Here is a 25,638-nt window from a genome sequence, read left to right as displayed (position 1 = left end):
ATCTGTGAGGATGTGTCCCAACAGTACTTTATATATTCTCAAATGTTCTTCATTTCTGTTTAATTATTTTCACTATGAGTTCCCTGTGAACCAGACCTTTCATGACCCACATTTGGGAAATGCACTGTGGATCAAGGAGTGATTGGCAAGGCAGTGGAAGTGTAGGAGAATGAAGTGGGCATATAAAGCCTTTTGCTGCATTGCCATTCATCAGATGAGACTTTGTCTCTGCTGGCTAATCTTTTTAGTTCTGGGAAGAGTGGAGTCCAGAAGGCAGTATAAATCTGTTTTATTTTTCCAGTACTGGAAACAACTGAGCTAAAGTTGATATAGTGTATAGTAAAGCAAGCCATCAGAATACCGGGGCCCCAGGCAAGTTCCCAACCGTAACTTGGTCACTTTAGCAGAGTCCTCCATGTGTTTGACATGTTAGCTTACATTTACAAAGCTCTGTCCTTGGATTTCTTTCTGTCATTGCTACTCTTTGCAGAAATGCACTCTCAGCATTGAGTTGGATCAATGAAAGTCCACTACAGAAGGAAACCTGTCTGTGCTTCATTTTGACAAGCTGTCTTGCTTTTCTTTCTGACTAGCTGTCTATCTGACTAACTAGCTCTCTATATGTCTGTCTCATGGGGTCAGCATGTGTCTGACCATCTGTTTTGCTATAGATCTTTCTTTGTCACTGGCTCGCTGCCTATCTGTGGTAACCAGTGCTAACTGTCCTTTTTATAATGAGCTTGACTGCCTGCCATGTGTTTTGTTAGCTATATAGAGTGGATAGCTTAATATCTCTGACTAACTGTCTGTCTTTCTATCCAGCAAAGCCATTCTTTGTGTGTCTCAATTCCAATCATCATACTTTAATAGATTCATGTGCAGTTTGGGAAATGTTAAGGCTTTATTTTGTCCTTGTTCACAACACATATCCTAGTCAGCATAATGTACTATAGATTTAGTTAGAGGTAACCTTCAAATAATTATTTTCATTAAAAGGAAAGAGACAGTGGTTAGAAAAATAATGCCACATATCATGCTGGCTTTTCTGTTGATAAGCAAACAAAAGTAAACAGAAAGAAAAATCCCAATCAGATTCTTACTTGCCTGTGGTTTTCTTTGAAACAGTGCAATTCTCCTAAGTAGAGTTTGTTTGGGTTTATTTGTTTTTTTTGTACTTTGCAAGTAAGTTGTTCTAAACACCCTGGAAAACTTTCCATAGTACTTTTGTGGATTCAGGCTGTCTCAGTTGCTTCTGTCTCTACATGTAATCTGGGACTGACTCAGTGATGTTCATATCAGGGCTCTTTGGAGGCCATGCCATCTGTTGCAGGACACTGTCCATCCAGTCACTAAAGATAGGTTTTTAGCACTGGCTGGTTACTTGGCCTCTTTCTCCTGCTGCAGAAAAACATTTAGGACCAGTCAGACACGTCACACATGGTGCTGTGTGGTGGATAAAAATCAGAACATTCAAAATAACTCAGAATTTTGCACATTGCGGTATGCATATCACATGAAGAAGACTTGGCTCATCAAGAAGCTGTTCTAACAAAGTAGCCTTTTTTAAGTCTGCTAAATTAGACACTACAAAGTCAGCACCACTGACATGTGTGCTTGTGTTACACTATTTAGCTCTGAACTCATTTAATTAAGGAATGTAGCGGCTAATTAGGATCCTCATCACAGAACAGTCCAAATACCCGTGGTGTCTGCTTTAAAGCAGTCCAACAGTGACTGACACAACTGTCTGCAAAGAAAAGTGCTGTCTGTTAATCTGTCAAGGCATTCAGTGAATGTCGAGCTCTTACATATGTTGATTTGAGTTACATTTCTGTGGGAATTCTGGGATACTTTTTTAGCACTGGTACCAATAGAATAATAAATTAAAGAAGATATTTTTTATGAAAAGAAGAAGCCAGAAAACGTATAAAATTATCAAAATATTGACATATAAAACAAGAACTACTGACAGTGGATGCTGAGAGGTTGGTTTTCATAGGTATACTTTAGCCAATATCAAAGTTTAGCCCTTTCAGCTAAACTCGTTGATTAGGACTTTTTCCATTTCTAAAGTTAATAAGACACTGTGACACTATTATGCCCTTAGGATGTGTTATGAGTATTTACAGCTACATCGAGTCTACATCTATGTATTTTCTTAAGCTGCAATGTGCTTTTGTCCAATACATCTTTTAATTAAAGTGATGTACAGATATATGTGTACATATATGTATGTACTAGCGATTTTAACATTAATATTGTTAATATTGTTAAAATCACCGCCCACCCCCCACGCACAGGGTGATCTACGCTAACTTGCTAATGGAGATTTACCGCGTTAATGCAGTTATGGCATTAATGTCATTTTAACGATATTAATGCTTACAGCACTAGTATGTACACATATATATGTACATGCATATATGTGTACATATATGTATGTACATATATATGTACACATATATGTATACATTATGGTCTGAAAAAAAAAGGTTAAATAGACTTGAACATCAACTATTCTACAAACTTTTTAATAATATTGCTTCGTGTCCATATTCAGTCATGTTCATATGTTTATTTGGCTGATTTACTCAGTACCTTATCCCAATCAAAAAGCAGTCAGTGTGAAATGTGCAATGTAGTGATAGTTGAATTTGCTTAACTAATCATAATCTGGGCAAGCAGTGAAAAGTAAAAAGTTAAAAACATTTAATTAGACGTCACCGGTCCACTGCATTTACTTGATTCAGCCAGTGGACTAAAATGCTCATGATAAATACTGATTTATGTTTAGGTTTGAAAATGTTTCACTTTCTGAAAGACTCTCTGTAGGCAGAAAAGTCAGACACTTTCTTTGAACTTTGACTGAGTTATCAAATGATTTTTAGTATTAAATGATATAGAAAAGGTTAGTAAAGGCATAAACCTGGAGTTGAACTACAAGGTGACAGATGGTTGTTAGTGCTGTTAGTAAAGGATCTACATTTCATCTTATTTATTATATATTTTTTTGCCTCTTATACCAGGCTATATTACATAACACTTTCATTTCATGACAGCAGTGTGAAATTCTGTCAGATCAGTGATGGAACTGCAAAAATGAAATATAGAAACTCCTCGCAGCACAGGAGCTCAGATCACATTATCAGTGTTGGCTTCTCTCTTTTTAACAGTGTGAATATATATATATGTATATATATAAAACAAATTCCCCGCTCACCCCTGTGGGCGGTCAATCCTTCAAGCTCGGGTCCTCTACCAGAGGCCTGGGAGCTTGAGGGTCCTGCGCAGTATCTTAGCTGTTTCTAGGACTGCGCTCTTCTGGACAGAGATCTCTGATGTTGTTCCCGGGATCTGCTGGAGCCACTCGCCTAGCTTGGGAGGCACTGCACCTAGTGCTCCGATTACCACTGGGACCACCTTCACCCTCCACATCTTCTCGAGCTCTTGGTATTTCTCGAGCTTCTCGTGTTCCTTCTTCCTGATGTTACATCGATCACTACGGCCGTCTTCTCATGTTTGTCTACCACCACTATGTCTGGTTGGTTAGCCACCACCATTTTGTCCGTCTGTATCTGGAAGTCCCACAGGATCTTAGCTCGGTCATTCTCCATCACCCTTGGGGGCGTCTCCCATTTTGACCTTGGGACTTCCAGATTATACTCGGCACAGATGTTCCTGTACACTATACTGGCCACTTGGTTATGGCATTCCATGTATGCCTTGACTGCTAGCATCTTACACCCTGCTGTTATGTGCTGGATTGTCTCTGGGGCATCTTTACACAGCCTGCACCTGGGGTCTTGCCTGGTGTGATAGACCCCAGCCTCAATGGATCTTGTACTCAGTGCTTGTTCCTGTGCTGCCATGATTAGTGCCTCCGTGCTGTCTTTCAGTCCAGCTTTGTCTAGCCACTGGTAGGATTTCTGGATATCAGCCACCTGAATTGTGGACTAAAATCTTACTCTACATTAGAAGTGTACGGGGTGAGATTTGTGCTTTATTACAGCTTAAACAAGTGGCTTCCCTGACCTCAGGGGTAAAATATATAGCTCAGTGTAATGAAGCGTGTCAGGGGAGCCAATTCATTCCAGTCTCCACCAATGCATCAGTTGCATAAAAAGCACATTATGTAAACAACTTCTACAGCTTCACCTCTTCTGGTTACATTTGTCATTGTACATTTTCTACATATAATTTGATTCTCAGTTCTGAGAGACAATATTCCACAATTTCTTTCACAAATAACAGAGATAGCCTGCTTATACTTCTATAGCTCTAAGAGAAGCTGGACAACACTGTTTTACAACTGTGAAACATCCTTGTGGTTTTTGGCTTTTGTGCCATCAGATAAATAGAAGAAAGCAAAATTCTATAACAGCTTATTGCTACCCAAAAGATCCTTTCAGCTTTGCTTTTCTTGTTTTTCTTGTTTTTCTTCTTTCTTTAGTCTAATTTTTGTGTTTTTCATTCAGGAGCAGTTTTTATATCTTATGCTGTTTTGTTTCTTTCAGCCTGCCCTACTTTTGCTGATTTAAGTCATGCTCTCTGACAATACTGAAGGGTATCTGATACTTCAGCTTTTTTTCTTTTCTTTTTTTTTTTGTGAGAAGGGCCAAACAGATCCAGTTCATGTAAAGGCCATGAAAATTAATCTCTTCCACTGAAAAACAAACTTTTTGATAGCAAAGCGAGACTTCGCCATCAAGGACTGTGCAGCCTTTTGTGCATTCTTTTCAAACCGACTACATTCAAAATGAAACTTTCATACAAAGATGACTGCCCCTGCTGACTTTTGGCTGCCTTTATATATTAATTTAACTAAAGTTATGTGTCTCAGTAGTCTAGTGGTTTACACATTCACGTAACAAGCAAAAGCTTCCCAGTTTAAAACTAGGAAGGAATACAAGTCCCTTTGGGGTTATTTGGAGCATTGAACGTAAAAAACATTTCCAAATGAAAACATGGGGTGCTAACTGCTGTGGTGTCCTCTTGTGAATAAAGGAGCAGCTGAAGGTAACTTTCTTTTTCACTAAATTTGCAGTTATGGGTTGAATTTTTGCCCTGACTTTAAATTTTCCATTGTAAACATACCTGTTTATTTTTAGACACCATTAAGCAGAAAGGAAAAACTGAATAAGTCAATCATGCTATGCTTAGATGATAATCTAGCTTAACATGCCTACCTACCACACACCTGCTCAGTAAGCTACTTAAAAGATGTGATTGTTAAATGGTAGCTTTTTACTGCTCAAACACAAATTGGATTAATATTGTGTGAGAGTGTGTGTCTGTGTGTGTGTGTGTGTGTGTGTGTGTGTGTGTGTGTGTGTGTGTGTGTGTGTGTGTGTGAGAGAGAGAGAGAGAGAAAGCTGACTTACACCTGCATTACAAGTATTAAGAGGACAGTCATTAACAGCAAATATTCAAGACTTTAGCCACCAGGACTTCATGGTATAGGTGTGCAGACTATGACATCATCATCAGGTTTGCTGATTTTATATCTGCCACACCTTTGACAAAATGGCCATGAACATAAAATAAAGATCATGGTTGTTCCATTATTTTACGTTTAGTGACCACTTTTAATGAGAGAAAGAGTAGCAATAGATTGCATTTTTGCATTTCTTTTTTGCCCCTCTCACACACTGCACACCCTTTATCTCGGTAACAAATCATGAGAACAACACTGTGCGTGTGCAGACGTCACAGATTCTGCCACTTGTGCAACAGAGTAGATCCACAGAGTAGTGTGAGAAAGGGGAAAACCTCACACTTGTGGCACAGTACTGACAACAGTTTAGCCAAGAAGTCAATGCATTTGTCACTGGGTTCTCTTTTAAAAAGAAAATCACTAAATCTAACAGCAAGATCACTAATTTGGCAAAGCTGAGGTGAACGGAGGTGAGCCTGCACTTGGTCAGGAAGGCTTCTTTAATTGAGAGGGACACTCAAGCTGAAATTACATTTCTATGAATCTAAAATTGAATATCTAAATCTCAAAATTCAATCCAATCCAACTAATGAATATCTGTCTAGCTGAATTTTCTGGTCCTGCTCTAGCACTACCATAAATAAGGACTTAAAAATGAGGGAAAGGAGAACTACCTTGATTTGTGATGCCGTCATTTTTGGCTTAAAGTCAAATGTCTTTATCTTATTTGACTGTAGTTTTGTAACAATCATGGCATATATGATTTACAGAGTTACAAGAAGGTTTAGGCACGTTTTTGTAATAGCACTACAAGGTTTAAATTTGTGGATCTGAGTGAAACATTTCAGCATTTGTACTCATATTCATGTCTTTCTTGGGATGAGTTGTAAAATAAAAAGGTTGCAAAAGGCCAGAAAATGCCACAAAAATAACTCTGCTTAAGCCTTTCATGGGGGGAAAGAGATTTTTCTAAACCTTAAGTATCATTTTAAAGGTTTGTGATGTGTTATGTGTATGCCTCTGTGTATGCCATTTAGGGTGTGTTTTACACAATAGCTACTCATAACTGAGTGTATCCTAAAGGAAGCCAGGTATTGATTCTGTGGGGGTGGAAGGACAGTGGGAAGACTATCTGCAAACAAAAGCTTCTTAGAAATGATCTTGTCCTTTTATTATAACAAGAAGAGCATAATAGACAACTGAGTCAAGATTATAGGAAATCTAAAAGAAGGGTTGATTTTTCAGGATGCTCCTTGGCAGGTCTGTCAGAGTTACCTGCACTTAGTAATGACTGTGGAGCAGCTACATCTGTCTCTGTCCTCCCTGTGGTGACCATATCGCTGTTAAAGAAGGAGCGAATTAGCCTGGTATTAGGTGTAAGATTGATTAGGCTGCTTTTTGTCCCAAGTAGGGGGTGGTTCCTATGTAAAACATGCGTTTATAACACAGAGAGAGTCTGGACATAGACAAACACAAAGGGTATTTCCCGTGGAGTTTTCAGCAAGCCTGCAGCACATCATAGGAAACGTATGGAAGACTTCTACGTCATGTTCTTTTTTAATGCATGTCTTATTGTGTTGCCTGATTTCATCTATATTAATACTACATTTACACCACAAGGTCTTTAACACTGCCAACTAACATAACAGCTAATTTCACAGGGAGTAAAAGTACATATGACCTCCATTTATTGGCTCTAATAAGAGTAGAGAGTGATTAAAAAAATTAATTAAAGTAGAGAAGTAATAGAAGATAATTCAGAGAATATTTAAATAATAATAAACAATAGAGTGTATACGCGCTTACTGGTCATTTCATAAGGTATAGCTGCTCAGCTTCTCATTAATACAAAGAAGTCAATCACTTCGCAGCAACTCCGTTCATTGAGACGTGTAGACATGTTAAACATCAGTAGGGGAAGAAAGAAAGAGATACTCTGAACATGTCATGGTTGTTAGTGTCAGGCAGGGTGGTCAGAGTATGTCAGAAACTGTTAATTTAATTTAATTGGATATTCCCACAGGGCAATCTCTAGAGTTTGCTGAGAATGGTCAAAGAGAGAATAACCAGTGATCAGCAGTTCTATTGATGGAAATACCTTTCTGATGGCAGAGGTCAGAGGAGAATGGCAGACTGGAGGAAGGTGATTGGATGGCAACAATAATTCAAATAAACACTTGTTACAACCAAAGTACGCAGAAGAGCATCTCTGAACACACAGCATGTCAACAGATGGACTGCAGCAGGAGATGAACACATCAGATGTCCTTCGTGTCTGCAACAAAACTAAAACTGGGGCTACAGTTTGTACAAGCTCCAAAACTGGACAAAAGACGATTGGAGAAATGTTGCCTGGCCTTATGCGTCTAAATTTCTGTGGTAACATTTTAATAGTAGAGCCAGAATTTGGCATGCATAGATAGATAGAGTATTAAGAGTATTTCCAGTACCTCGCTGAATCTATGACATGAAGAATTAAGGCAGTTCTGAAAGCAAAAGACAGTCCAGTCCAACACTAGCATGGTGTAACTACAGAGGTGTCCAGGGACAGTACAGTACATACCAGTAAAGGAATACTTTTACATGTTTAAAGCTCCCAAAGTACTAATAATAAAAAACAGAAGAAAAACATAGGGAGCAGAAAATGTAAAAACATTATTTGTGGTTATTTCTCAGTTATTCGCATAAATAGCAGCTGCTGATTTCTAACTGACATCGACAAAAGAAATCATATATGGTCAGACATTAATATTTTCCTTAAAAATATGCTTTATTTTCCCAGTTATTAATTGATAATCATCATTTGTTTAGCCAGTAAGTTAAAGTTCGGGATGATAATAAGTTGGGCCTCTCACAAAAAAAACAAAAACTAATTTAATCCTTGTATATTGTGCAAATACTGATTTTTCAGTTTCCTCTTATTTATCAAGGCTTGCTATTCTGTGTTATTATTCCAGTTGTTGCATTTTGATCTTTCTCCATTCTAAGTACACAAAGCTGTATAATCCCAAAAGCAAAATGCATGTAGGGTGATTGATTGTATCACTCTTAGACACATGTGATGGTGATGTAAGCCAGAAATGCACTCACTGTTCAGTATTTGAGCCCATTCACAGAGTCCGGGCTGAGGTAATAATCATTCCAAGGCTGTAAGTCCATTTCAGTCCTCCCACCTCCACTTCCTATTTAGACCAGACTCTTCATATTAGAACTATATTAATGATTGTGCTTCCATTCCTTTTTTTTTTACTGTCAAAACAAAGTGATGCAACATGTTCTTACTCATACAAAGAATGACAGCAAACAGGGGTTTTCAGAAAGTACACAATAAAAGGGCAAATATATCAGAACCAAACATTAAATAAGCTTAAGAGTAAATATCAAATTAAAACAGAAAAAACAAAAACAGATTTATATGAAAGATTTGCATCACAAATCCATAGAGATTCAGCTGGTATTTTTTCCACTTGAGAAGGACTCTGAGGCATTAGTCTGCAGCTCAGTTCATTAAATTGTGTAGGATTGTTTTTGTTATTATAGTTTCCAAGATGTCCCATTAATAATTGTACTGATCATGTACTGATCACTGTCTTCTTACAGCAACAAACAAACCTTTCAATGCACATGCTTATGTTATTCAGAGAAAATAGGACTAAATGTTGTTTTTTTAAAGGAATCTATGCCCTTTTTTCAGAACTTGCTTAGATTTAACTGCTATCAGACGCAGTGCACAGTGGTAAGTGGGTGGTATGGTGGTGCAAAAGGTTGCACTGTTGCCTTAGTTCAAACCTTCTGGCCACCTCAGACCTTCCTCCCACTGTCCAAAGTCCTCCATATTACAGTAGGTTAACTGATGATTTTAAAGTGGCTGTAGGTGTGAATGGGAAAGTGAATATCTGTCTGTTTCTCTATTTTAGCCCTATGATAGACCTATCTATCCCATCGAGGGTGTATCCCGCTTCTTACCCATTATCAGCTGGGATGAGCTCCAGCCCCTCCACAACCTTGAATTGGATAAAGGGATGGATGGGCAGTGCTTCAGAATGAAACCATGATTAACAGATTTACTGCTGTATAGATATGGCATATGGATATCATAGAAAATATATCTTTTCAGTCAGAGAATGAATAAAGACAAATTCAGCTTAAAGCACTTAAATATAGACCCAGGAAGAAGAAGGTGAAGAGAATGTCCCATTCTCTCTCTCTCCCTTTCTGCCTCGCTCCCTTTCTCTCTGTGTAGCTGTAATTGCTGTGCATAACACTCAGTGTCTGAAACATTACAAATTTGCAAAAAAAAAATCTGTATTGCATATAATTAACTGACGTTATTGTTGCAAGAATAACACTGATTACTTAAACAGGCTCATCTCAATTTTGAGTAAACATAAGCTGGTAGCATAGCCATTTCTCAAGCTTTTCCGCTTGAATTGGAGCGCAGCTTGACGGCTCAGTAAAAACCTCTGAGCCCTTTGATCATGATGTGCTCATTCCAAAAGGGAGTCCCGCTTTAGTTTCAATGTAAGTTAGAGCTGAAATGAATGTTAGAGCATTTTCATGGGGTCTTTCTTAGTCTCTCTCAATCTATCTTTTCCAACCGCTCTAAAAAAGATTCAAACCATTATTAAAAAAGATATGTGAGGGCCAGACAGAAAACAAGAGTAGTTGGTAAGTTTCCAGAGTAAAAATGGGGGGGGGGGGAGGAGTGGAGACTGATAAAGGGAGTCTGTGCAAGGGTCAAGTTTTGATATCTAAAACTTTCAGTTGCAGATTTGTGTTCAGAAATTACGCTTGGGTAAACATGTCCAAAAATCTGACCTTTAATTCCACGTTAATCCTCTTTTCTGCTGCCCTATCCATGGCTGACACGGTTTCCCCGTGGAAACGTTTGCTATGGGTTTGAATGTTGACTTTGAAGTCCAATTTTTCTATCAGTTCATAGAATAGTTATCGCATGGTAGCTTTCCCTGAAATCTGCATTGCGTTATTATGGTGTTTGTTGATTAAAGATCTGCAGAATTCCATCTCATTCATAAATGTAAAAAATACATTTTTGTTCAGACTCTCTTTTAGATCTTGAAACTGGATTATGATACAAAATATTCCCCACATCTCAGAAATCTCAAGTCAGTAGAGTTGACAAAGCTCTTTGAATGACTAATAAAAAGCATCCATAATAATTTGTCTCCTTATCGAGTCACTTCAGTTTAGAGAAATTCTACCCATTTATACTCTCTTTGTAGCATATTTCAGTTAGAGGCCTCTGTTAGAGATCTGATCGCTTTTGCGAGTAGATACATTTAAGCAGGGGCTTAGCATCAAAGTATTACTATTCATTTTAAATCAATATAGGTAATCTTACAGCACAAATACTATCATTAGCCTGTATTTTGGTTCATTTTCCCAAACAATGTAGTGATGATAAATATGACGCCACTTATGAAACATCTTCTAACAGTAAAATAATAACTATAATATATACCGTCTGTCTAAAACACAGTACATGGAATAATAACGAGTGGTGGTGGCTAATCAGGGGTTAAAATATGACTATCTGCCCTCCTCTTTCTCTTGGTCTCACACTGTAATTATACCACTACACAAAACAAAAAATATATATATGTTTAACTGCATATGACAAGATCGTTGTTGGATGAAATGTGTAATTTACAGCCTTCCAGTGTCAATTTGACAGTTTTCAGATGCAAACCTGTCCAGCAAACGTAGATATTGGTGCACAATGGTGGTCGATTACGAATATGTTTTGGTCTTGTCAGCAATATCAGAGGTGCAGGTTCTCATAAAATTGAGGAACTCACTGATAGAATAATAGCAATCATTCCCGGGCGATCGTGGCTCAAGAGTTGGGTAATCGGAAGGTTGCCGGTTCGAACCCCGGCTCAGACAGTCTCGGTCGTTGTGTCCTTGGGCAAGACACTTCACCTACCGCCTACTGGTGATGGCCAGAGGGGCCGATGGCGCGATATGGCAGCCTCGCCTCTGTCAGTCTGCCCCAGGGCAGCTGTGGCTACAACTGTAGCTTGCCTTCACCAGTGTGTGAATGTGAGAGTGAATGAATAGTGGAATTGTAAAGCGCTTTGAGGGGTCCTGAAAAGCGCTATATAAATGCAATCCATTATTATTATTATTATTATTATTACCTGGAATTATCCATAATTGCTGATTGTCTCATCAGCAACACATGCAGTGAATGCAAAGTTAAAGTCAGTGTTAGTCAGTTACTGCAGCTGGGTATTGCATATAGAGATATCTAATTACTTCATGTAGCCAAATGAATTGTAAGGGTCGAGTTGTGAAACCATGATTAGGTTTGTATGCAAAGAAAATGGGACAAAAAGAGATTTGTCAAAGAGCTTTTGCCCATTCTATTCAAATTACAATATGGGGGTAATTATTTCAATTCAGACACAAAAGAAAGTGTGCGGTTGCAAGTGAAAGAGTTTTCAAAGAATGCTTCTCTGTAAGTTTAGGGATGCCTCAAAATGATGAATGATTTAATTTCCTCTTTTGTTCTGCCCTTTGAACATTCTGAGGAGAATCCACGAGCAACTGTGATTATTTATGTTAACCCTCAAAATAGACTTCACTGCAGCAATTTCAGGAAAAAAAACTTTCCATCTAATTCTTATGATTTGTCTCATTTGGTACATACTTCTGCTGCAGTTTGCCTCAAGATATAGACTGAGAAACAGGGTCGATATACTAACATGTTGTATCTGTGCTCAGGCTAGATTTTCTTTTTTGTTTTTTGGGGTTTTTTTGGGGGGGGGTGGGGTTGGCCTAATTTCTGATTTTGGCCCTCAGTAGCAAAAATATAAACAAAAATGGGTACAATGGGTTCTGTGCATAGATGTGTAAGCTGTGAATTTCTTCAGCCTCATTTACATTTCTGCATATGCCCCTGTATTTTGTCCATTCTGAGTACTAAAGCACTAGAGCACTCGATGACTCATCAAACCTCCACTGATGCAACAGTAGGAACCTAATCATGCACGCACACAGACACACACTGGACACAGAAAGAGGTCTGGCCCCAGCGATTTCGCCCAACCTCTCTTTAACAATGCAGCATGACTTGGCACATGCTGGGCAGCTGCTCCCCCCTGTGACTGCTGGGATTGGTGTGCTTATTGTGAACTCACTGCTGCACATCACCTCTGATTTGTATGTGCAATGCAGGCATTTTAAAGTTCTTTCCTTTATAGCGAACATAGACACACACAAAGATCTCTGGGGACCGCAACACCTGCCTGCAGTTTCATATCCTGTAAACCCCACGAAACAGACAGACAGGAGTGCTTGTTGTGTTTTGTCACGCTTTAGATCAGGAGCAAAGAAAGAAACCTGCCTTTAAGCCTTTTGGAATGAAGCCTGAGAATATACTCTGTGTGTGCAGAGGTTGAAAGTGCAGCTCGTGATTAAATGTTCCTCGAATATAGCACCACATAAGACAGCAACTCTCTAAGTGTTTTTTCTTCCTCTCTTTTTGTTTGTGTTTTTGCATTTTCACCCATATCATATTTTCATACGATCTTTTGTCTACCATCAGATATCCGAGGTTTGCAAACCTTTATGGACCAGGCGTCTCGGCTGGGTCTAGACGTTTCCTTGCAGAGGGTGGACCGGAACGTTAGTCGGGTATTTACTGACCTCTTCAACACGATGCGCACTGAGGAACTCAACCGGTACCGGGACACTTTACGGAGGGCCGTGTTGCTCATGAGCCCTCGAGGTGCACAGGTGTTCGTCCACCAGGTAGGCTGTGTTATTGACTCTTGTTTTGTTTTGGTTTTCAATAATGGATGCAACAACAAAGTGTTGTAGTCAAACACCAAGAGGAAAAACAAATGCTGCATAGAGATAATGATCCATAAAAAGAAAAGCATTTCCTGACACCCTTAATCCGAAGCAAATGAAAAAAAGTACATGACTTGGTAGGCCAAATATAGATGATTGTGACTGTTGGTATTTCATTGAAAGATGGTCTCTAGGACTTTAAAAGCCACTCAAGAAAACATATAATGCTGTAAATAATTAGACAATATAACCAGCGTTTCTACAATAAAACAATAATAAATAATAATTTGTTCCTTAATGCTGAAAAGATCAACAGTTCAGATAAAATAAGCTGTGTGTATCCACAGAGGATTCTCTCTCAACTCATTCTGTCATACTATCCCAATTTGGAAGCTCTTAGTAACACCACCGCTATTTGCTCCTTCTAGATCATATTTGCTTATTAGAGATGGATGCGTAAAACAGAAGGCAATATATCTAACTCTGTTTTAGCAGACATCTTTTCTGCCTTTAATCTCACCTCAGTAAGTCCAAAGTTCATTAGTTAATTAGCTGGCCATTCCTCAAAACAGTCTTAAAAACATAAACAGCTGCATGAAAATAAACAAGTTTTCCTGTGTTCTCTCTGTTAAAGGGTGTCTGAAGTGAAAGGTGTCCTTTAATTATTTGCAGGGAGTTTTGTCAAAGCGTGTTGAAAGATTATGTAATGTACTGCATTAGCATATTTGAAGAATGGGCTTGTGTGGCACTGGAATTGCTGGACACAGTGAAGAAATATGGCAAAATAAAAGTGAGTTGAATGACTTATTCTGGCCAGCAAAGGCATCGAGGTCTGACACTCAATCTTCTGCTCTTCTGGCAAGGACAGATACACGCTGATAAAGATTTTTCCAGAAGATTTCAAACAGACTTGAAAAGGTTTGACCTCGAAGGGTACAAAAGGAAAAGGGACATTAAAATATGGTTGCAGATAAAGAAATGATGCCAGTTACACAATAGAAAAATCTTTTTGTTTGATTTTATCTTACCTGTAGCATCCATCTGTCTGGTAAATACAAGATTAAAAAAGGTAATGGTTTATTAAGTCCATTATATTTGCTTAGTGGAAATTTCCTTTAATGATATTTGACGTGAACATAAGACAAGTTATGGTATTACTATAGTCCACAAAACGAATCCATGGAAAGTAATTACTTAGGCATTGCAGAGATTTAATACTAATAGAATGGGCTGTAGTGACAACTCTTTTCAGCTGAGCCTTTATTTATTCTTGTTTTCGGAACACTATGGAAGGCGCTATTTTCACTTGGTACGAATGTTTCATATTGTGAAAGATTTAAATGTTAAAGTATTAAATGCTACGGTTGAGCTGTGGGAGATGAAAACAGGCCATGCTGATGTAGTGATTGGCTTTACAAAAACAAAACCTAAAATTAGTCCAAATTTGTCTTTTTATTGCCATTGTAGCTCAGTGCATTTTCAGCGTGCTGGATGATAGGGTAGACATGTTATGATACTTGTGTTTGTAATGTAATCCTTCACATAACATTTTGACATCTTAAACAACATATCACATGTATATATTGTGTACATATACTTGTGTGTCGTCAAAGATTTTACCCTGACAGGACTTTATTTCACCTCTGTTTATCCTCAATCCTCTGCGCTCATTTATTTAATCTTTCTATCTATTGTGAGCAAATACCATAGGAAAAAGCCTTAACCTCCTGTAAGTCAAAACCCTCACTTGCATTCTGATTAGCTTCTTGTCAATGCTCTACAATTAATCTAAAAGTGAAGCACTTACAGACAAATGAATTAGCGCACAGGCCGTGAATACACAGACGCTTTCAAGTTTCATTAATGACACACTGCTTTGATCTTTTCCTTTGCTGCAGTGAATTCTGTTTTAGTATACAGGTACACAGGCTGGTGCATAAGTCGTTTATTCACAAAAGATTTAATCTAGAGAACTATATCCCTTATCATCCCTTATGCAATTAGCATAAGGCATCTGTCAGGCATCTTGGGGATTAAGAAATAAGTGCAGCTTTGCAATTGGCACACCCTCCAAATGCTCCCGTGAATACGTTAATCTAAGTGTTGGAGATATGTACATTTATCAAAGCTTCATTAATACCTTTGTAATGGCTGTCAGTGTGTCCACACCTCACCAAAGATGCTGGGGCAGAAAATTCAAATAGGCAAATATCTCAGTGGAAAATATGATGCCTTGAGGAGTTTAGTACTCATGAGATGACATCAATTTGTAGGCATCAGTGTGATGTAAATGTTAACAAATGTGTTTAATAGCTAACTGAAATTGATGATATTAGTTGTCCCAATGATATGTGAAAGGTGTGACAGAATGTGTTATGGTAGCCTTGAAGGACACACTGAATAACCACTAAGAGATGTAAAACATGCATAATGAGCACAAAGTGGAGCAAAAAAGAAAAAAGCTCAAGACTCCCACCCCCCTCCCTCCATACACAGGAAAATACTGAGAACCAAGTTGACTGCAAAGAGAAGATGAAAAACTTACTTTAAAAATTACTTAAGAGAAGCCACAAAGAACTACAAAGAGATGCAAACTAACTTGAGTGAAATCTATTACAACACAAAGATGCATGGCAACCACAGCGAGACTAAAAAGGGTCTGTAAAAAGACCCAAGTGGACTAGCAAGAGACACAAAAGGACTACAGAAAAAACCTAGGAGGACTACAAAGAAGTGCACAATTTCCCCAAAGATTGGAAAAAGGACAACAAAAGATCCCAGACAAGTACAAAGAGGCGCCAAGAGTCACAATACTGTACAAAGATTCAGAAACAGAACAGATGCAAGTGATGGTAGAGATGCATAAAGGCTGGGGCCCAAACATAACATGACTTCAGTAATAACAACCCTCTTAACCTGACAACTTAAACATGAATATTTATAGCCTTTAAGGTCTTTTGCTTTTCCAGCAGAATGACTGTCCATATTCCAAAAGAATTTCCCCTCTCGATTTACTATAGTACACGAACTGAATCTCTTTCTTTCTTTCTTTGTCAGCTTCTCAATAAGGCAGAGAAAGTCTGATGTGCCATTGCAGTTTTAAAAATCCAACTTTTAAATCAGAGGACCGCAGCTACAGGGACATTTATGGGGGGCTGTGGATGACTTTGGTCCTTTAAAGTTGTATAAAAACCATTTGCAATGAATGAGGGAGTGATCTTCGATAACACTTTAAGTTTTAATAAACAAATAAATGCTGTTCTTAAAACTAGCTTTTTCAACTTAGGGTACTTGGAAGGGTGACGCTCTTTCTCTGCTTAAGTGATATTGAAAAGGTTATTCATGCATTTATTTCATCTCAACTTCACTATGGTAACAGGCTCTGTTCAGGTGTCACTCTGTCAGTGCTTGGCTGAATGAAGCGCAGCTCCTAACCAGCACATGCAAACAAGACTACTTATCCTCCATGTTGGCTTTCTTACATTGGCCCCCAGTCAGATTTCAAATTTATTTTAAGAATTTATTGTTTGTTTTGAAGTCTTTGACATTTCTACACCTCTCTGATATTTTATCACTGCACTCTCCCTTGAGATCTGTCGAACAAATGCTGCTGGCTGTCCCAAGGTCAGATTAAACCACAGAGTTGATTGGGTCTTTTCAGTAGCTGCTTCTAAATTGTAGAGCTAACCACCTCTCCACATCAGGATGTCCCCAACATTTGACACTTTTAAAAGCCACAATTAATTTTATTTTATCCTTCAAACCAGGAGGCCAAGTACTTTTTCCTGGCACTGTAAATAGATTTGACCTGACATTTTGCTTTCCATGTCAACTCTTTTAAAGATTTTTGCATGTTATTTAAGGTTAAGCCTTATTCAGAACATGATAATTTGCAGTGGCTAAGATTATGATGATAATATTTTTCAACGTAAGGCTGTCAGTTTGACACCCTTTCCAAACCTGCTAGCATAGTGCCTTGCCTTTTGTGGTATTATGGTGAGATTCTGGGCGCTTCTCCCCTCATTTAGACAGTTGCCATCTAGTCTCTTGTTCACATTGGCCATGAGAGGATGTAGCGTCTTCTGTCTGTTTCATTTGTGCCTCTTTTCTGACACCTGACTGCTCTCTGTTCCCTTCATGATAGAAGGATTTCACTGGAGTCACACAAGCCTTTTAGAGAGCCATAAAGTGGAATTTTAAGCTTTCAGCTGTCCCATTTCTTCGTCCTTGGGTTGTATTAGTGAGCATTTGCTAAATCACTTACTTAAAATGATGCACATTTAGGTTAAAAAAAAATCTTGACACATTTTATGAGTTACCAAAGTCACTCACCAATTAATTGTCAGTGGAGCAGCCCCAGGCTATATTTCTTGAAGACACTCAAATTAGATTTTTGGCTCTAGGCTGTGGCCCTGTGAGATAATCATTCATTTTCACCAATGGTGATTTAAATGCTTTAAGCAACTCAAATACCTTTGCTAAATGCGAATTCTGAAAATGAATAATGTGTCCTAATGGTAAGCTCAATATGTGTAACTATATAGTTTAATCCAAGTAAATGCACTATTGCTCAAAAGTTTTGGGTCACCCCGAAAATATAATGTTTTAGTTCATTTGGCTGAAGGACCAATGAGCTATGGATGCCACAGCAAACCGTCCATTATCCCTCTGTCTGTTAACAGTTCACAAGATTCACTGCTCTTCCTACAGTATTGGTCAAGATCACCCAGCAGGTCAAACTGATGGGTCGAGGTCACATTTGCACTCAGCTTTACCATCACTCTGGGTTCTTGGCTAGCTTTGAGGTTGCATGCTGTCTGTGCAGATGCTTTCCAAGTACTGATGTTGTCTTAGCAGTTTTATACAATTGTTCCTCTCCTGGATGCAGTCAGCATCTCAGTATTGCACACTCAAAACCTGTAGAACACACCACCCTTTTTCTTCCTTAGGAACAAAAACTTAAATCTGTTTCCTGAAAGTTGATTGTAGCATGCATGTGCAGGAAGACAGAAGCATATTTCTTTCTATCTATAATCGGGAGATAACTGAAGATACTTTGTAATCAAAGTAACAATATAACTGTAACTGTAATGTAAAAACTCAGAAGCACGTAAAAACTCCAAAACACGTACAAAACACAACAGAAGTGCTCCAGGATGCTAGGCGCAGTGTTGAGCTTTTGTTACCTAGTGGCTACACAGGCCAGGAAGTACCAACGACCGGATTTGGTGTGTGGTAGTAACAGGTAAATGAACATTTTTTAAAATTATTTGAATATATATGAGTGCTTGTGTATAAATACACAAACAATACACATATGATTTCAATTGTGTAATTTAAGTGATCTAGGTAGCTCTGTTTTGGAAGTTCAGTTAACGCTGGAAATGTGTTTTGGAGTTTGTACATGCTTTGGAGTTTGTACGTGCTTTGTCTCTAGGGGCCACCGTATATATATAAACATATATAAATAAAACCACGTTGTTGTTTTTTTACATTAGTAATTCCTTTTGTGCATAATTTTATATTGTTGTTAATAATAAATTAATTAAAGCAACAAAACAACCTGAAGAGTCGGTTGGGAGCTGAAAGAGCCGGCTCTTTTTAGTGAGTCGAGCCGAAAGAACCGGTTCTCTATAAAGAGCCGGAAATCCCATCACTAGTGTAAAAATAACTCGGTAACATTAGCAAGTGGTGGAGGCCAGCAGGTGGTTGAGGGAAAGGGGAGGCAGGAGGAGGAGGAGAGACCTGAGGCGACCGCCAGTCCGAGGTCTTGTCCAAATTCATGGGCTGCATCCTCCTGAGGACGCATTTGTAGACCGACTAAGTCACAGCGACGTGCCGAAGGCTGTCCTAATTCGTAGACTCCTCTGAATGCAGCTGACAAATGCGTCCTCCCTTTCCCCGAATTTGAAGGATGGGTCGGGTGTGTCCTTCGTGGCCCACCATATCCCAGAATTCATAGCGCGGCCCAGCCAAACTCCAGTTTCCAACAATGGCGGCCGCTACTAAGTTTTAAAATTACTCTTATTAATCCTTCTGGGTCACAAAATAAACTTTTAACATATTTTCAGGCAAGAATGTGGGTGTGTAAACTTCAAATATCTGCTCGGTTTATCAAGATATCGCATATTTGCAAAAGTGCTTCGACGTTTTCGGAGACGTCTGTTATCCACCAGCTCGATAGCTAGCCGAGAGCTCAAGGGTCACTGAAGCCGCCGAGAACGGCACAACTCCCGGCACAACTCCCGGCACATCATTTTCAGATCACCACGGACTTTCGCTACTCAGGTTTAACGTAATATATGAGTCACTTAGATAACCTAAAAATGTTATTGTTGGTCTTTTTTCAGTGTTGTATTTGTTCGTTTGTAAATCGGTTTGGCTGAGATTAAAGTTATTAGATTAGATTAGATAAAATAAAACTTTATTAATCCCCTGGGTGGGTTCCTCCTTGGTTTTCACACAGCTGAATAAACGTCAAACAGAAAACTAATTAAACAGAAGTGTGAGATGGTTGAGAATTTACGCCAGTGTCCTGTTATATTTTAGATAGCAAGGAGCAGACGGCTGAGTTTATTAAAATCCACCGAGACAGCGGCAACGCTAAACAGAAGGCTAGACCGTCCAATTTCACAGCTGTTTACTTCCGGCCTATCCGACCTTCTGAGGACCCGGCCCACGTAGACCGCAAAGGCCGGGTCCTCAGGAGGATGCAGCCCATGAATTTGGACACGACCTCTGTGTCTTTACGCTGCAGCTGTCTCTTCTTCTGTCATTCTTCTGTATGCAGCTCATCTGCAGTCTGGAGCTGCCTACATCTTCCTACTCGGAAGGCTGAATTTCTGAGTTCTGAGTACAATCGAAAGCACCACGACTGCAGTTTTTGTGTTGGATGTAAAAAGCGCACGTGACGCTGTGACGTAGGCTAGAATCATGGCAGTAGTCGACGATGGTCCAGGCGTGGGATTTCTCTTGTGGAAATATGCACATTATTTAGACTGGCAATCTTGCTGGGTATCCAGTTAGGGAAGCAACACATTAACAAGAGAATTCTGAGTAAAACCAAAGTTACTTTCCCTAGTAACTAGTTACTTTGAAAGTAACGAGTAACTTGAAGTAACTGAGTTACTTTTGATAGAAGTAACTAGTAATGTAACTAAGTTACTAATTTAAAGTAACTTGCCCAACACTGGTAATGCATTACTGTGAAATGCATTACACCCAACACTGCCCATTTTGTTGGAGGATTGGGTGACTGTGCTAGCCACACCACACCATTATAGGCAGAATATCAGCTGACTGTTTTTTTTTTTCTAAATAGTTTTTGCATAGTTTGAAGCTGTACGTTATAAGTCAATGTTCTGTTGTAGGAGGACACAGGACCGCGTCACTCACAGGGTACGGCATGGGACAAAAAAATGGAGTCATACTTTCCCCAGTTCAATGTCCTCTTTATCCTATAGAAACATGTCACATGTCACACATCACTCCCTCGCCCAGCCATGCTTGCAAGATGACACCAAGCACTCAAGACATTGTTTCAGTTATTTCACATCTCATAAATGTTCTTCTTTTTGACACAAACATCTTAAAATTGTGTATAATATTTACCCATCTCTCTTTCTCTGCTCAATATTTTACTTTTATTGGCCAGTCTCAGATATAGCCTTTTCTTTGCAACCTTAGAAGGCCAAGTTGAGACTGGAGTTTGACGGTTACCAATTGAAAAATACTGCCAGTTGAGGACCTCTGGGTCTGTTTTCTTAAACTCCATTCTTTGATGTTTTTGTCCTCTTGCTCAGTTATATACCAAGGCCTCTCACTTTTACTTTTATTATGGTTGGAGCCCGTGTGTGTGTTTCTATGAAGAGAGTAGTATACTGTTGTATAAAATTTAGCCTTCATTTCTTGAGACAAGAATGCTCTGTTGAGTGTCAGAAGGAAAAAAGAAAGTTGTTTCTTTCTTTTTCTCCCTTTATTTTATTATAATCGAAACTACAAAGGCTGGTTCTCCACACACTCATCTAGTCAAACATCTTTGAGCTGTACTTACATAAGTGGAAAAAAAGGTTTTTCTCGTGATCAATTAGCCTAAACTGTCATTATCTACAGTATGCCACTGACACACTAGAATTATGGTTGCTGAAAATGGAGATCAATATGCCGAGATTCAAGTGATCATTAATTTCTCTACAATTTAATTGTATTGTATTAAGTTCTGAGCAGTAATGCATTTAGTATAACAAAATCAGAGTCAGAATTTTGGTTTAAGGCCCTTACAGAAGCATGCACAGTATAAGCCTTTCTAGTGCAATATAAATGAATTATTTGCTTAGCCTCCATAGCATTTTTTGTCAGTGTTCTTGTCGGATGGAGGCTTCCTAAAGGTGTTGATAAGACGGAAAACAGAATGGGTTGTGTCAGCTGGCATGCCAGCTCTGCAGCGCACTTGATGGATGAGGACAGGGGCTTGGTGAGGTCTGCCTCATGTGCAGCGGCTACACCAAGCTATGAGAGTGACAAGCGCTGTTGCCAGGTAATATGAGAGGGAGAAAAAGGTGCTCCATAGAGGTAGTAGGAGGGTTAAAAGGGGGGACTCACATAAAGAGAAAGAAAGAGCAAAAACAAGAGGGAAAAAAAGAGATGGTGGAGATGGATGTAGAGTGAAAAGGTTAACAGTGAGAAAGAGTTTTGGGCGCTAAAGGGGGGGGGGCTCTATCAACATAATAAAGCACCTCTGCATGAAATGGTAATGGGTGAAATCTAATGGAAGAAATGGAAGTGGAGAAAGACAAAAGGGATGAGCACTAAGATAATGTATATCGTATCTGACCAACTGTACCTACTGGCAGTGTTCTCATGGTTAAATAGGTCCAGTGTAGTCAGAGAGAACAAAATAATGGGCTTTGGCAGTTGGAAACATTTTTGTCAAGCTTGTAAATGTGGATGCTGTCTACATGGATGCTTTCCATCAAAAACGTGGAAACAAGGTTTCCGAGCTTGTCACGCATAACTGACTGTTGAAATTATTTTAGCTCAAAGTAAGTAAGCGAAAGCTATTTTTAACCTTAACTTGTGAATAACTGTAACACCATTTGATGATGTTTGCTTTTGTGGTGTGCTTTGGGTCATTATCCATTTCTACTGTGAAGCGTTCTGTGATCAGTTTTGTATCGTTTTGTTGAATCTGAGCACAGAGTTTAGCTCTGTACACTTCAGAACTCATCCTGTTACATTGTACATTTCAAGACCTCCTCAAGGCTGTTCTTGACTCGGTTAGATGTTGTGAAAGACTGTTTCTTAACCAGAGAAAGATTTCTATCATCTCCACTTCAAATGTCTTCTGTAGTATTTCAGTTCTTGTGGTATGCTGAGCTGGATTTTGCATTTCTTCTTTTTTGTACCTGAATGTTATTTTGCCACGCATAAAATTTTTGTTATTTGTCTAAAATGTTTTTTTTTAAGGTTTTTCTCTGTATGATGATACAGGCCCTGACCATAAAACTGTTTGATAGTCAGTCATCTAATTACTTCTGAGCCCCTAAAAAGGGGAGACTATAAAGAAAAACGTCTCGAACACCCTTAATAAGTCTTGAATTTTATTCATCTTGTTCTTATTTTGATGCAAAATCTCTCTATGGTGGTGTACAGAAATAAAATGACTAAACTTATGTCATTTTCTAAATACTTATGGACTTGGCTGTAGCTTCAATCTGTCACAGTTTTTTTTCAATTTACTGGATTTTCACCTTGAAGAAAATCTGTTTTTAAAGCAACCATGTCATTAACTGTCAGAGAGGCTCTGTGTGAACTGCCATATAGTTCTAGGCATGCAGTACTGTGACCTTCACCTGCTAGACTGGTGACTGTGGATTACTACATTGCCTGTCATATAGTGATATTTTGATTTTGCCTCAGTCTTCTGCTTTATGCACCTTCTCTACCAAATACAGCATCTTGTTCATTATTCATATATTTCATGTCTTTCAAAGTGTAGAAGGTAATATTAATGCACTCACTGAGAAAATACACTGGAACTGTTTTTATACTCGATCAAGGTCTTCGGTATCGAACAGAACTGTGGCATAAAAACTACTTTTTATTAAGTGCCCTTTTCCTTGAATAGCTTGTACATAGTTCATCAAGTCTGGGTCTATAGTTAAAAATGATTTATTCGTATAAATAATTTTTGACAACTCTCTCTTTTGTCATGTCTGCTTTACTATGACTGGTGAAAAAGCTTTTTGTTTTCTGAATGACAAAAGAAGCACAAAGGACTTTCTGAGCATGTGTAGTGTTATGCACACAGGACACAAGAATAAAGGGGAAAGGCACATATAAGAGTTTCTGCTAAAGCTAATTTGTTCATCGTAATTTCAGAAATAGCGAACTGAAGAAAAATAGGCGTTAACCTATAAACTACATGTGGCTTAAACTGGAGATAACTGCAACAAAATGAAACCCAAGAAAATGAAAACCAAGTTGGGTGCCTGAAAGTCACCTTCTTCCAGGAGGAGACACATCATTGAAGGAAACCAGTTTATACGTGAGTAATTGACTTTATTAAAAGGGAGGAGCTATTACCTAGAAACTGAAAAGAAAGAAGAAACAGGCAGGCCCAACAACCAGTACTGACTCAAGGCTTCAGGCTGTCCTAGTATGCTGTGTGACTGCATGTCAGATAGGCAACTGTGTTACAAACTGATCCACTTGTCAAGATGTGAGATCACGATTTGCTGATTAAAAATGGACCCATGTGACACTTGAGTTTGATTTGCAATAAACACATTTGCCCTTGCTATGAATTGTGTTTTAATGTCAAGGACTCTCTTCTGTCTTATTGCGTCACAAACGCTTGGCAATGGTAATTTAAAAGCAGCCCCAGTTGACATGCTATTATGGAGCGCTTTGACGACTTTTCTCAGTGAGGGTCATGCCGTTGACATGACAGACACACATAGGGTGCATGCATACAAGTCTCACGCACATTTTACCCACTGCTTTCTGGCAGCAAAGCAATAGATGTTGTTTGGCAGAAAGCTCTTACTTTGTACCATTTTGTGTCAATTATTTTGTCAAAGTCAGTGTCACAGGTTGGAAATGGTATGGAAGAAAAAAATGTTTGCAGGTATTGTGTTCATTTCAACGTTACAGTGATGGGATTTTGAGAAAAATGTTCCAATAACAGACTTACCAAATGTGGTTGGATTGGAGAAATAAAAAAAATACTCAAGATTTATCAGCTATGTTTTTGATCCAAATGTTATTTCTTCTTATCAGTGGCACTTTAACTTATCGAACCATGAAGAAGGTCTAAAACAATTTTCCACCATTTGGCACCTCTCAGCAGTAAAAGCTAATATCCCCACTGTCTAGACTGTCTTCATTTCCTCTGTCCAGTTCTTTTTCTTTTCTCTACTGCACTGTTTACCCCATTTTTATTGTTGCTCCAGTTTTTGACATTCTACATGAGCGATATGCAGTTTCACAGGTGACGCATATGGTAAAATTTTATACCATATCAGCGGTAGTCAGTAGACTCTCAACAAGTAGATTTTCCCTTATGTTGTAACAAACTATTCCAGCATGTAGCACAGTTGTGTTTCTGGCACCTGAACCTTCCTTCTCTCTCAGATGGAATAAAGCTGGCTATGACCTGGAAGTGTTTATCCCGGCATGACTCATTAACCTGACACAGAGAGCATGGTGTTGGTGCAGGGGTACGTAGTGTTGGCACAAACAACATCTTTTGCATTTGTGCACACACAGAGATTGTACAGACGTGTGCATATGAAATCACCCCTGATTCTTTCCCCAGATCTATCACTGCCAGTTTTGTCTACACCCCTTCCCTTAGTGCTAATGAGTGAGGCCAGGTATAATTAAAAAGCTCCAGAAGTACTGCACAGCCTGTTTTGTTTTCTTTTTCTTTTAGAAAGAAAACACAAAAAGAATACTTGCATCCACTGGAGGACTGGATTTGACCGGTTCACAATACAAATGGAGGCTACAGTTTGTCATTAGTTGAGTGGCATGAATTTATGGAGGTGACAAACAGAAAGGCATTATGGCTGTTACTTAGCAGGGGAAGTGCAGCTGAAGTTTTAAATAGTGGACATTATATAAAAGCCTATTCAGTATTAAGATTAACTTTCCTTTATGAGCAGACAGTGACTGCAGTCATATTCTTTTTGGCTGATTAGAGCGATATCACCATTTCTAATCCAAATATGGTTTAGATTAGCTTTTGCTGCTTATTAAGAATAATACAATTGTTAAATAACACTCAAAACCATGTATTTCTGCACACATTTATAAAGTATAGTTTACAGTGCTCAGTTTTGTTTTGTTTTTTTCAGGTTTATAGTGATGTTAGCGTGACTCTA

The 25,638-nt window shown here is 38.7% G+C and overlaps 1 protein-coding gene across 3 annotated transcripts in view; it reads left to right on the top strand.

Moving 5' to 3' along the window:
- The window catches only part of grid1a (glutamate receptor, ionotropic, delta 1a), a 260,539-nt gene that overhangs the window by 169,283 nt on the left and 65,618 nt on the right, over positions 1–25,638 (top strand). For all 3 annotated transcript variants that reach the window (XM_084947990.1, XM_084947989.1, XM_084947991.1), the window contains exon 4: positions 13,005–13,210. In XM_084947990.1, coding sequence (XP_084804116.1) covers positions 13,005–13,210 — 206 coding nt within the window. The remainder of the gene's footprint in view (positions 1–13,004; positions 13,211–25,638) is intronic.

This window comes from Perissodus microlepis, chromosome 13 (genome assembly GCF_051167445.1).
Source record: "Perissodus microlepis isolate ML-2025 ecotype Zambia chromosome 13, ASM5116744v1, whole genome shotgun sequence".
In the NCBI taxonomy this organism is placed as follows: domain Eukaryota; kingdom Metazoa; phylum Chordata; class Actinopteri; order Cichliformes; family Cichlidae; genus Perissodus; species Perissodus microlepis.
This window is presented reverse-complemented; position numbering and strand designations above follow the sequence as displayed.